General features: G+C 33.5%; 1 protein-coding gene across 2 annotated transcripts; it reads right to left on the minus strand.

The window, feature by feature from the left end:
* Window positions 1–3016: 3016 nt before the first annotated feature.
* Window positions 3017–9331, minus strand: LOC113710444 (glutamate--tRNA ligase, chloroplastic/mitochondrial-like). Of its 2 annotated transcripts, none has more exons than XM_027233456.2 (12): window positions 8750–9331; window positions 8433–8554; window positions 6819–7001; window positions 6108–6226; window positions 5934–5982; window positions 5719–5820; window positions 5505–5607; window positions 5211–5274; window positions 4933–5047; window positions 4430–4530; window positions 3672–3828; window positions 3017–3573 (listed from the first exon to the last, which is right to left on the minus strand). In XM_027233456.2, the coding sequence occupies exons 1-12, from the start codon at window positions 9189–9191 to the stop codon at window positions 3346–3348; spliced, it is 1785 nt and encodes a 594-aa protein (XP_027089257.1). In that variant the 5' UTR covers window positions 9192–9331; the 3' UTR covers window positions 3017–3345. The 2 variants fall into 2 exon arrangements, with proteins under 2 accessions (XP_027089257.1, XP_071922029.1); XM_072065928.1 differs by having other exon boundaries at window positions 4855–5047.
* Window positions 9332–13409: the final 4078 nt, after the last annotated feature.

Genomic DNA, 13409 nt, shown 5'->3' on the forward strand with positions numbered 1-13409 from the left:
ACAGGAATCCAAACCCCACAAACTAAATACCCAATTGCAGTTTACCCTCTAAACTATAATAATAGGCATTATGCCCCCTTGAATGATATGTTGGGACAAATCTACCCATTTTATTTTAAGCATTGTTATTTTTCTTTTTTCCCTATCATTTTCTTTTTAAATTCTTCCTTTTTTTTCTTTAATCATTGTTTAAATAAGTAGACTAGATTAGTCAAAATTTGTTTATTTCTTAATTTTGTATGTCAATATTTTATTAAAAAAAATCTATGGATTATACAAGATTTTTTGTCCAAATGTTGAAGTCAATAAGAAAATTGGAAATTGTAATGATGATGTCAGCAAATAAAATTGGGTAAATAATGCTCAATCCAAACAAACCCAATGTCATTTAAGAAATTGAACTTTTCAAATATATAACAACAAAATAGAGAAATTGATTAATCAATTATTACTAGTATCAATAACAAAAAAAAATTAACTACTATTGTTGTTTATTCTTATTTTTTATTTCACTACAAATAACAATTGCTAACTTTTTCTTTTTTATGTGATATATAATATGTTACTTTTATTATACGTAGTTGAGTAACTGTGAACTCCTAATTAGTTTATAGGTGCTTAAATTGTTGAATTACTAGATTAATACACTTTACAATATAAGCTTCATATATTTTGTAATAATAAAGAGTTTATGACAAATTATTAAGAATGAATTTAACAAATAAACAAATTTAAAAACAATTTAAAAAATATTAAAATTTTTGATGTAAGTCTTTTCACATCGGAGAGAGACGTTGGCTAGTTCCACGAGAGAAGGAGAAAATAAATAAAAGGAAAAACTGAAAAATCTAATAGAGAAAAAAAGAAGAAGAAAGGATTTAAGATAGTAGGGGTAGTGTTGTCCAAACATATCATTCAAGGGGGTAAATTGCCTATTATTATAGTTTATGGGGTAAACTGCAACTGGGTATATAGTTTGTGGGAGTTTTTTACATTTAACCTAAAATTGTACTATAACTTACACTAAAAGTTGCAGGGAAAATTTTTTAAGTTTGTAAATTTTTGGATATTTTGAAGTATATAGTTTAAAAATTTTGAAAAGTTTTTTGAGATTATTGTAGTTCAAATTGTTAAAAAACTTGTAACAGACAAATTTGATAAAAAAAAATTTGCTTGCCAAACATGTCCCATATATATAAAAATATTTTTTTTATTATGTTAGGAATATTAATTTTTCAGATATTAATTGTCCTGTATTATCAAATACTATAAGAGTTTACTAATAATTTTAGTAACAAACAAACAAATTAATAAAAAATAATGTTATGGGATAAAGAACAAAACAAACTATTTTATAGGAATTTGGTACAGTCAACTCTTAAGTGTATAATGCCTTTTTCGACATTACCATCCCACAATGTTAACAATGTTATAGTTGATTAATGGTTTAGATGATAAAATGAAAATTAAAAAATGACGGTAAGGGACAAAGTGGAAAAGATGCATAATGGACCCCTATGTGATGGCGATTTAGTTTCCGTCAGTTACCCGTTACTCTGTTGGGTCACCTCCCCCATAATTAATTGGAATAAGTTAGAGTAGGGAGTAGAAGTAGTTGTAGATGACTCTTGCCATATATATAGACTCCTCTTTTGACAAGTGACAATTTGAATTTTTACTCCACTATTTTCTTTGGTTAGGAAAAAGTCATAAACTTTTCCCCTCCCAATTTCTCCTCTTCTTTTTCTTTTTACCTCTACCTTCAACCCTCATCTCCCTTTTTTTTCATCTTTCTTTTTTCCCTTCCAATTTTTTCTTTATAATTAATTATCCTAAAATTATTTTCTTACTATTTTTTAGGTGATTATTATTAATCATGGAGAGATATCGTAACAATCAACTGATTTATAATGCCACTTCCAGCTCCATCAATTTTAACTCTTTAATTCAGTATTTTGCTTTTTCCCTTCTTCTTTTCCTCCATCCTAATTTTTCTCAGCCTTTCCTCTTTCCACTCAATCAAATACATCTTTTCCTTTTTCCTCTGTATCAACTGAATGTATGTTTTTCTTGCCTAAGAATAGATATTTCTTTTCTTCCTTTGTTCAAAAATCATGATTCATGATCATCTCTTTTTTTAAGAGAAATATAAACAATAGATCTTTTATCTCCCTAACCTTGCTATCTAGTATGTTCCATTTTTTCATTCCTATTTTTCCCCTGTTTCACACTGCCAATTATGGACTTAAAATTTTTTCATTAATTGTATTTAATTTAGCCTTTATCATTTTTTTTTTTGCCTCTTCATTCTGTTACTAGGTGTATTTATTTATTTTGATTTGATCTCCTTGATATTCATTAAGCCTTCCATTATTTTGGCTCAGCAAGTCAATTCTCCTTTTGTGAGGTTTGTCTTAAATTTAAATGCAAAATTTGTATTTTGCAATTCTGATGTTTTAGTTCACTTTCAATGCATAACTAAATCTTGCACTTCATTTAGTAATTCATTGGTACTGAATTTTTGTGCTTTTTTTATGCATTGAAAAGCCTTCTATTTCAAATTTCTTGCAAGTTTTATTGTGAATTGGTAAGATGAAAGTTTTTACATGATGATGTCTTGTTTGAAAAAGAAATAATGGTGATAAATTCTATGCATTCGTAATTATAATAGCATGATATTTGAGCTTTATGAAGCATACATCATTTATGTTAATATTGAATTGATTTTGTATTTCTCACGTGCTTGATTTTTCATTTTTTTGCTATTATTTGTCCGTACAATACAACAAGATATACCTCTACTATGTCAAAATAAGCAAGTTGGAGCAAACTTTTGGAACATTACAGTAAAAGCAAACTTTATTTTTTAGGCTCATTTTTTGGCAATTATAATTGCTCTTTATTTGAAAGCAAATTATGGTATAATGAATTTTAGCCAGAATTTTATAGGTGGGCATAAGCGGTCGTCGTATACTGCACATCAAGGTTATGCAGTAATGAAGAAAGGTAGAGCGCGCACGGAATACAATCCTGTTATTATACTTGCCAGACAGATGTGCACGTCATACAGATGGATAGGCCTTTAAGAATCTCATTCATGTGCTAATACCGTCATCCTCTTCAGAACGTAACGAAAGAAAAAGTTGAGGAATCCAGAAAACAAGCCACATAACGCGCTCAAGAGAGATGAATGTCTCCTATCAGCAAATGAAGCACAGTTTGACCGAAACTAGGCTATAATGCTTCAGACGTGCAGAGAGTACGATAGCCGAGCAGACAGCACAGGCTTTCAGAACAGGCAACAGAGGCAAGAGATGGATGGCAAAACTAATCGATCAGTAGACTTTAAGGAACACCGGTAGCCGACTGCAACACAGGCTGATCCCTTTGAAAGGACGTCCATTCAATCTCTCTCAGCAAATTAAACCTTTGATCTAATGTCAAAAACTCAACTTGTGATGCTACAGCACCAGACTTCCCCGCCTTGTAGAGTAAAAGGACTGTAGATCCCATTTCAGGTCCATGGAGCTTCCCAGTTAGCAACACCCGGAGGGGCATAAAAAGAGATTTTCCCTGGCATGGCGCATAAATATTGAAATTAAACTTTTTGGGCAACCAAAGATACCAGTAACCAGTAAATTCTTATCAAGAATGCAATAGTAAAAACAAACCTTGCGTTTCAGTGATTTACCAAAGCTCTTTACCCACTTCTGCCACCCTGATTGGCCTTCTTCCAAGGCACCAAGCAGCTCACCGCCATCAAAGGCTGCCAACAAACTAGCAGCAACATCGGGGAGCCCATCATCGATAACAGATTTACACTCAGCACTGCAGATGGCAAAGAGGAAATCAATTTTTTGTTTCCAATGGAAAAGAAGACTATCAATAACACTGCTCCTGACCTGTTACTACTAAACGTAAAATTATTAAAGGCTCTCCAATATATAACTATAACCTTAACATCAACACATCTCTGCAGTTCACATACTGTTTCCCTTTTACCTAAAGATTATTCTTTTTTGAATCCATATATTAGCACCATCCAAGTTGATATGTTCAAAACAGAATATTTGCTTTCACATGCTACAAACTAATTTGCTTAGGACCCACTCACAATCGCCCGGATGAGTGTCATAGCATCCATCAAATATCTGAGTCACACAACACTTCATGATAGCAATACCTAACCTTCAGTAACTGGCTATTCAATTTTATTTTTACTGAGTTGGCGAATTGAATTTGCAACTAAAAAACATTTTAATAACGAATAGAGTTTGCCAACTTAGTACAGGAAACGTATAAACAATCCTCAGGATAGTAAACACAAAGACTGGGAAGAAAATAAGAGCAAAAGGTAAGAAATTCAGAATTCATATACTACTACAATGTCTAGAAAGCTTCATTACATACATGCAAGAATTCAACTTACCTTGTTAATGTTGCATATAGAGGATATGACAGCAAGCTTGAAAGAACCTTGTCTGAATCTGTTATCAGGTCAATTCCATCCTTCAGGAGGTGAAAAGCTTCCTGCTTATACAAATACACATTGCAACCATTATGATGCAATCCCTAGAAAAACACAATAGATATAGAGAAGCTACTTGTACTACTAAACATGCAGTTGATAGTAATGCACACTTACTTTTCACTAACCATAGCTTACAATGATAATCAGAATAAATTCATTTGTTTGACTACTCCATAATGCAAAATTGGTAGCAACACATTGCTGTCTTAGAAAGCTACCAGGTTGACCACAGAGTTGCTTTTAAATTTGCACACAGGAACAAAATTTTAGGATAAATAACAAAGTTACACAATATGATTCACAAGATATAACGTTGATCATACCACTCCATAGAAATTGCACATGACAAACACTTGATCTGAATCATCAAAAAATGCACCAGAAAGATAGGAAGCCCTTACTTCCACAATGAGCCCCTCTGATTCAGTGAGGATACCATTACTCTTCCAACGTTCACCAATCAGTTTGATTACTTCCCCAGTTGGAAGAGATCTCAAATGCAGACCATTCATCCACCTTTAGATTCCACAAATATTGAATGGAAAACCATAAAACAATAATCAAAACAATTTGCAAAGCTATAAAATGGTGTTTAACCAGATTATTATAAATAAGACATCCCCTGAACTATAATAGCACAAGTTGCTATTTGCATCAGTAATCCAAAAGCAAATATTACCTGAGCTTGGTCACATCAAATATCGCCCCACTTTTGTTAACACGCTCAATTGTAAATTTTTGAACTGTAAACAGCATGAGAAGGTCCAACTCATCAGACATGTCTAGCTAATAGAGTTAAGGACAGCTGGAGGAACATTCAATTTGCAACATATAAGTGTATGACTTTCAGGAAGTAAATGAGATTGATCAAGGAAGCACAAGAAGAAGTACAAAATCCTGCCATACATCAGCACAAAATGAAGCTGCCAGATGTATGGAAATGACCAACTATAGTCAAGGAGATATGACTCACCAAGTTGTTCAAGGGTGAAAAATTCATTCTCAGAGCCATCACCCCAGCCCAACAGCGCAAGGTAATTGACCATTGCCTGAGGTAAGTATCCCATCTCCCTGAACTGCCAGATAAAAGTACAATTGTGACAGGGGAATACTACACAAACACTCAAGGCCTGGTTGAAGAATTACAAGGCATTCAAAAACCAGAGAAAGAAGCCAAAATGGCCAACCTGACCCACTGAAGTTGCACCATGACGCTTGGAGAGTTTGCTCCTATCAGGAGCAAGAATTAAAGAAACATGTGCAAAATAAGGCATTGAAAAACCCAGAGCCTACAACGGCAAACACAGCATCCCCCATCAGATGTCACCATTTGCAAAAGAACTTACTTTGATAGAGTAAATGAGTTCGAAACATCAAGCGGACCAATGGAAGGTGAATGTACCTTGTAAATTAGTGCTTGTCTTAAAGTATTGGGTAAATGTTCTTCTGCTCTGTATTGAAAGTTTTAATAAGAAATCTTCCCAGAATAAGCAAATAAACAAGCAAGCAACTGAAGAAGAGAAATAAGAACAGCTTTGATTGTAGAAAATCTCCACTAGAATAAGCAATGTCTCACCTAATAACATGAGAGATAGCCATAGATGCATCATCAACTGTGACACAAAAATTGTACACAGGTTGTCCATTACTTCTCATAATGACAAAATCTCCCAATGTGTCCAAGTTCCAACTAACCTTCATTACACTATCAAACAAGATTAGAAATGAAGAATGATGATGCAAAACAAATAGACCATCATAGGAAAAGAGAACCAAAACAAAAATGTAGAAGGAGAAGAAAAGGATTATGGTCATTGGTCAAGTATAGATTTATCATTAATGCTGAATCCTTAGACACTTAAAACCAATATAGTCTAAATCAAAAGGTTAAAAATTACAATTTGTGTGCATTTAGTACTGAACTAGTTTCATCTCACTCCATGTTTCAGTTCTAATGAATGGGTTTATATATACATAATGAATTTTAGCAAGTTTCCCCACATCTTTTATTTTAATCTATGTGGTCCTCATGTTCATGAAATTTTGCACTTCTATTCGCTGTAACATGTCAACCACAAGTTTGATTTATAGCTTAAGAGATAACATGTTGAAATATCAGTGTTCGGCTAGGACTAGACCATGAAATAGAGGACCAAAACTGCAACATGCCCAAATGGCCCAATTGGGGGAAAAAATAAAATGCACTATCAAGTGCTTCAGCAACAACTCCAAAGGAACTCAAAATAAAGCCGTTGACATGCAAAAGTAAGTTTTATTCATCACTTACCTCACCACGGATAAGGTCATTTATTTTCAACTTTCCTTCTTTCGGCACTCGAAACCTACATGTATAGGGTGTCCCCTTCGACAACTCCTCTTGCACTTCCTCATCAGTGGCATTGGCCCACTTCCCAGTGTAAACTGGTGGCAATTGCTTTAGCTTCGCAATCTCCTTCATCTTTTCTAGTTCCTAATAAGTCAAACAAAGAGAGACATGAATAACAATTCCTATTCCTGCTTCTTCTTGGAAAAAAGTCAAGCTCAAAGAGTTATAATCCCTTTCAACTAACTGATAGTTGAAATTGATAGAGTATTTGTATCCTATTTGCTTATACTCAACTGGTCAGTTTTCAGCTAAGTTTTTCATAATCTTAACAACTAAGGACAAATTTTAAGTGAGAGGCCATTGTCCCCTTCAGAGCCTTGCTTATTCAACTGGGGAATAACTGAATAGGTATTAGGTGTTTGATGCTCAAATCATCATTGAAAGGACTGTCGAATAGGTTAGGGACATGTCCGCATGTCCAGACTCCGCCTTAATTCCGCATTCACTTCGATAATTTATTTTCATGAAGCAGCCTTTTGAAAATTTACTTCATCTAACAAATGATCCAATTCTCTCAAATCTAAAACACTAGAAATATATTTTAGTTAACTACTTAAACTTGCCTAAATTTAAAGTTTCTCAATTTTTATGAAGCTGATACTTCACTAAGCAAATCTCAGTCCTTCTGTTAACGTCTTTCCTTCAATAGATGAGTTCACTTTCTTTAATACTTGCATCCTTAGATGCCAGTATTATGTTTCATGCTTCATAAGCAATTTACAATTCCTTCTTAAAAGTTTCATTAATGTACTAAACTTTCAAAGCCAAAGTTGCCATCTTGTTAAACTTATGTACTGATGCTTTACCATTATAAAGTCTGTAGCAAAAAGAAAAGAAAAAAGAATCTAAGAAAATACCTACAGTTTGTTATACAAAAAATACTTGTACAAAATGACATTGAAATTGATGCTCCACTAAATCAGTTTGGTCATGGGAGAAGAAAGCTGCTTGTGGTTTATAAACCATGACAGAGATCTATTTTCAGGAAGAAGTCTATAGCAGGTTTAGTCTCACACATATAGCTAACCTGTGTCAACAAGACCTTGCCAAAAAAAAAAAAAAACCCCCACCCATTTGAAGCAAATATGACGAGCATCTATACCATAAAAATCTAAAATGCTCTTTTAGCATCATTTAGCATCAAAGCTTTATCCCGTCTCTAAACAAAGGGACTGTAGAAAACTTATGAGCGCAATATCAACCTCCATGTTCAGGCTTATCAAACCAGGACCTCAATGGGATTTATAACTGCATCTAGCATTAGTGGTAATGAAATTCAACATCAATCATTCCTGATATGGCGTACATTTCCCTTAGACACCTATTAAGGACCCGTGATATGGAGCATCTCGTCAAAGGATTGTAACTTGCAAGATAATCTTCAATGGGTTAATAGTGGAGGGTTTATGTCAGAAGATAATGGAATAGCTTAGGGTGACGTGGGTAAAACTCCAGCCCGTGACAGTTCAAATAAGAAAAAAGTACAAAACCAATTTTGTGACGATAAAAAAGTACCTCATTAGAACAAAAGCAGCGATAAACATGACCAGACTGTAAAAGCTTCTCAGCGTAGTGCTTGTAGAGAGAATTTCTTTCAGACTGGCGATAGGGACCATAGTTCCCTCCAACACCAGGGCCTGCATTGCCCACCCCCATATGCTATCAGTGTTAAGTGGTATTTGCAACCATGAATAAAACTTGGAATCAGAATTTTAGCAGATTAACCTATGCATTTTACAGTACCAACGAAGAAAATACACAGCAAACGACTAAAGTTGGTGACCAGAGGGCAGATGACAATTAAGAAGACGAAGAGGAAAAGGAAAATAAACCTTCATCCCATCCAAGGCCAAGCCAAGAAAGATCTCGAAGAACAGCTTCTTCAGATTCTTTTGTGGATCGATCCAAGTCAGTATCCTCAATCCGAATGATAAACTTGCCGCCTTTAGACCTAGCGAACAAATAGTTGAAGAGAGCTGTTCTGGCCCCTCCAACGTGAAGATTTCCAGTGGGCGACGGTGCGAAACGCACACGGACTTGGGAATCCCCGGGTGGTGACCCTGCGTGGGCAGCCGAGATTGACAAACACCTTCTTGTTAATCTTCCGTTTCCAGGATAACCACAGTTCTTCTTACCAGAAGAAATATCTTTGTTGTAATTATAAAGCAAGTAGAATGATGACCGGAGCATAGGAATAGGAAGTACTGCTATCTCTTGTAGCGGAATCACCCTCGCTCTCAACAACGGCGTCCCTGTCCCCGCCAAACTTGCCATTTCCTTTTACTTCCTGAGACTGTAATGGTAGTATGAATTATTTATTCATTTGTTTTGTTGAAGTGGAAGAACCCTAATGCTTTTGTCGCCGGCAAGGGCCAAAGGCTTCCTGCTGTTCTGCAGTCAGCTACATGGATAAGGATTAATAACGATGTACGCAGCTGTAATTTTTTAGGAGAGTCGACACTTGCAAATTTACAGTGCAACGGGGCTGGCTCAGAGGATTAACTAGTTGAATACCAGTAAGGCCTGGCTACTGCCCACCCTAAAGTGTTTAAGGGTAACAAAATTTGAATGATTGTTTATGAATTGAGTGTCGCAAATATATTTTATAAAGAGTATCTTAATATATTACTGGTTAACAAAGGGAAAAAATTCGTTGTAATAAAAAGTAAGTATTAAAGCATAAATAAAATAAAATTGATAGGAAAAGTGTATATTATGTTTGGTAGCAATTCCAGTTGATTTATACAAGTTTTACTGGTGCTAAATAAAATAAGTGAAGTGACTAATCTAAAGTAAAGTGACAGGCAAAGCAAAAATCTTGAGTACCAAAAGTAATGCGGCAAAAGGAAAACACAAAACTAGTAAAAGAAAGTATATGTTACTACTTACTACAGTAATATATAAATGCATAGATTTGTTGAAGTAAAAAGTAAGAAAAATTGTATTACCAAACGTGAAAAAACAAGAAAGTGAAGGAAGCTTTCTCTCTGCTATGTGAGAACGAGAAGGAAATAAAAAAGGAAAAAAATGAAACACAATAAAGGTTGGTAGTGTATGTAAGGGTGTGTAGTATACTATTCAAGGTTAGTTTGTTGATAATAATTTCATCTAAAAAGCTAGTCTATGAAAGTTAAATTAAGCTAGTACTTTGTCTTCAATATAATGGTTATAAACGATGAAATACAATTGATAATTCATCAAAAGGTTGATTTTCTTGTGAAGGACAACCTAACTTTGAAAAAAAATATAAGTACCTAATCTGGTTAGGTAATTGAGAAAAAATTGAATAGTTGAACAATAATTGCATTATTTGACTTTTGACTTATTACAAGCAAAGCAGAGGAAAAATAAGAGAACCAAGAAATCTGTAAGCTGGCTCATTGAATAATGTAATAATGCAATAAGGTTGGAAAAATGTTTTTCTCTCCAAATTAAAACTTATAATAAATAAGCTTTATTGAATAATTTAATAATCTAACAACATAGAAAATAAGAAAAAAATGCAAACCTAATGATTACCATGAAAACAACAACAAAGAGCATTTTAATGAAATATAATAGAGATACACATATTTTTGTCATTAAGACGTTAATGCATTCGTTTGATTAAGAAAGGAAAAAATTAATTGTAATACAAAAACACATATTAAGGTATAAATGAATTAAAATAAAATTGATAACAAAAATATATGAACATAAAGTCAAATGCTACCAAATATTTAAATATGAACAAATTAAAATAAATTTGAAATAGAAAAATGCACATTACATTAAGTAGCGGTAATAATCTTTTTTTTTTCTAATAAGATGAAATTAGTTTTAAATAATCTTTTTTGTTGCATTAACAAAATAACAAAATGTCAAAAAATATAAAAAAATTGAAGAAATCCATGCAATTCGACGAATTTTAACAAATACAACTTAATTTGTCAAATATAACTTTAAATGATAATTCATATTGAAATAAATATAAATATAAATTCAAATAATAATGATAATAACGTTGCAATTCGATTAAAACTTAAGTTAATTTGTCAAATATAAGTTGAAATAATCATGTAAATGATACTTCAATTGAATTATATCTCTCCAAAATCTAGAGTTTAAAAAATCTATTCAAAATATTTCAGCCTTATAACCGTAGACAAAGGACTTACTCCCCTACTCAACCTTATAGAGTAATGCTAAATCCACAAGGCAATGTCAAGTCTATAGAGAAAGCTCAAAATTCACCCATAAATGTCACGTGTCAGCAAGATAACATTGGACCTTTGCTTATATTATAGAAAGATAATAAGTTGTATACATGGTAATGTATATAGAATTTTGCCAAGCAACGAAAATAATCAAAGTAGCAAGGAAAGGTGTATAGTTAAAAGAGTATAACATAAAATAGGAAAAAATTAGATAAGAAATGGTTCAGGATAAAAGATAATGAAGATAATCAAAGCATTTCATCTTTATAGGTATCAAAAGCAAGATACACAAAAAAAAGGGAAACATGGCTAGTACATTTGTTAGGAAAATAGAAGAAATGAAAAGATAGGAAGCAAGCTGAATATCCCTAGTTTCCTATGGTAATTTGCAAATGGAGCATATTTTGGTGCATAGGACCTTGATCTAGCATCATAAAATACCATACTGATGCATCAGGAATGCAGGCTGAATGTGTTGATCAGAACTCTAACCATCAAAATAAACATGAAAGGTGTAATACCACAGAAATATTTTTTTCGACTCCGTTATCTTCGAAGATTAAAATAGTAAAGGTTGTATTTGATTTGGGAATAAATACAATGATTTCATTATGTTGTAGTCCATGCTCGAACTTCTCCAATTTTTTTGAACTTTTTCCCTTTGACACCAATTTCGATGGCTTTGTTTCCTGTCTTGATGAGAAGAGTTGGAGTCACATCACCATTGACGTAGTGATCGACAAACCTTGGAATTTTTTGATAATGATTAATGAAAGTTAGATCGTAGAAGTGAAAAACATAGATTCAATCAAAAGAAATGGAACAATAGCAGCAAAAAAAGATAGTGTAAAGTTAGCTTCCCAATGTGTTAGGAGTAGTCGAAGAAAAAATTTGATAAAAGCAAACCGAATTAGTTAGATTTTGGATTAAATCTAGTTTCATTGATAAACCTATGAGTTGTTGGATACTACTGACCGCACACAAGCTGCACTCATTCAGTAGATATTGTATTAAGAATAAGAAGAGCAAAAATGGATATATAGAGTAAAATGAAGCACATACCTGCCTTGCATCTGCTCAATACCATCCTACAATAGATCTGGCAATAGAATTGTAAAACGTAAGTAAACTTATTTCTGAAGCTCACAAAAAAAGATTACATCAAAGATGAGATTGCTACTGTGTCAAAGGAACAACATGTCATGTTTTTTCATGATATTTTCATGGCAATATTCATCCCATCCATTTGCAAATGAATGATTAGTGACTGTGATAGGCCATCGGTAGGTTTCGTATCTGAGAATAATTGTACTATATTGGTGTCGACTAAGCAACAGTGCAAACTTAGAAGGCAAAATCTGAAATTGAGGAATAGAATAAGCAATGTTAAATGCAATCGCAAGACTTAAAATGTGAGTTTTTGAGATAAGATAGCCAAAGACAAATGACTGCATGTAAGTACATTATACATTACTACATTAGCTGTTGAAAAGGTTAGGCTCATCGGGTTGGACAGCATATAAGTACAAATGACTGCAAACTCATCGGCCTTTTTTTTGGGCCAGACGAGCCAAATTCGGGTTGGACCAACCTCCATCAACAGTCCTAAATAGAGATGTACTCGAATCAAATCGAGCTCTGACTATAATATTACTATACTCGACTCGAGCTCGAGCTCGATCGAGTCGGAGAATTTGAACTTGAGCTTGACTCGAGAAATGCTTAAAAAGCTTGAGACTCGACTCAATAAAGCTCGAATGAAGATCAAGCCTTATCAAATCAAGTAATCTGATCAATCGAGCTTCTTGACTCGGCAAACTGGAGGAAAATAGAAAGATAACAACCTGTTCACACATCCCCGTTAATAGTCATTCAAATTGCAAATAAAAGAAAAAGGCTCCAAAATATAAACATACTCCACAATACATAATAAGTTACATGTCTCATAAACTAACAAGTTCCAAATTATGAGCTAATATAAGTAGAAGAAATGAACAGTAGCATAAATCTTCAAAACTTTGGCAAGTCAAATTCTTTGATTATCTTAGTTTCCTACCAAAAGAAAAGAGGACAAAACACAAAAAAGTTACATAACTTCCCAAAAGAATAAAGTAACTTATACTCAATAACTCAAATATGGAAGTTTGGTAGTAAAACAATAAAGCTGACCTTCATCTTCTTTTTGCCCCCATGAAGATTCCTACACCAATCTCCTACACACATCAACACTTATATAGGTGAAGTGCTGCTCAATACATGTCAATTACTCAAGTCCCAAGACTAAATGTGACCTCCA

The sequence above is a fragment of the Coffea arabica genome, chromosome 9e (assembly GCF_036785885.1).
Source record: "Coffea arabica cultivar ET-39 chromosome 9e, Coffea Arabica ET-39 HiFi, whole genome shotgun sequence".
NCBI classification, from domain to species: Eukaryota; Viridiplantae; Streptophyta; class Magnoliopsida; order Gentianales; family Rubiaceae; genus Coffea; species Coffea arabica.

Excerpts from the sequence above, each read along its gene's own strand:
- LOC113710444 (XM_072065928.1), bottom strand. The coding sequence starts at position 9,191 with ATGGCAAGTTTGGCGGGGACAGGGACGCCGTTGTTGAGAGCGAGGGTG. Across the intron at positions 5,983-6,107 it reads GCTATCTCTCATGTTATTAG|AGCAGAAGAACATTTACCCA; the intron begins GTGAGACATTGC and ends CTTTCAATACAG. Across the intron at positions 5,275-5,504 it reads TTTCACCCTTGAACAACTTG|TTCAAAAATTTACAATTGAG; the intron begins GTGAGTCATATC and ends TGCTGTTTACAG.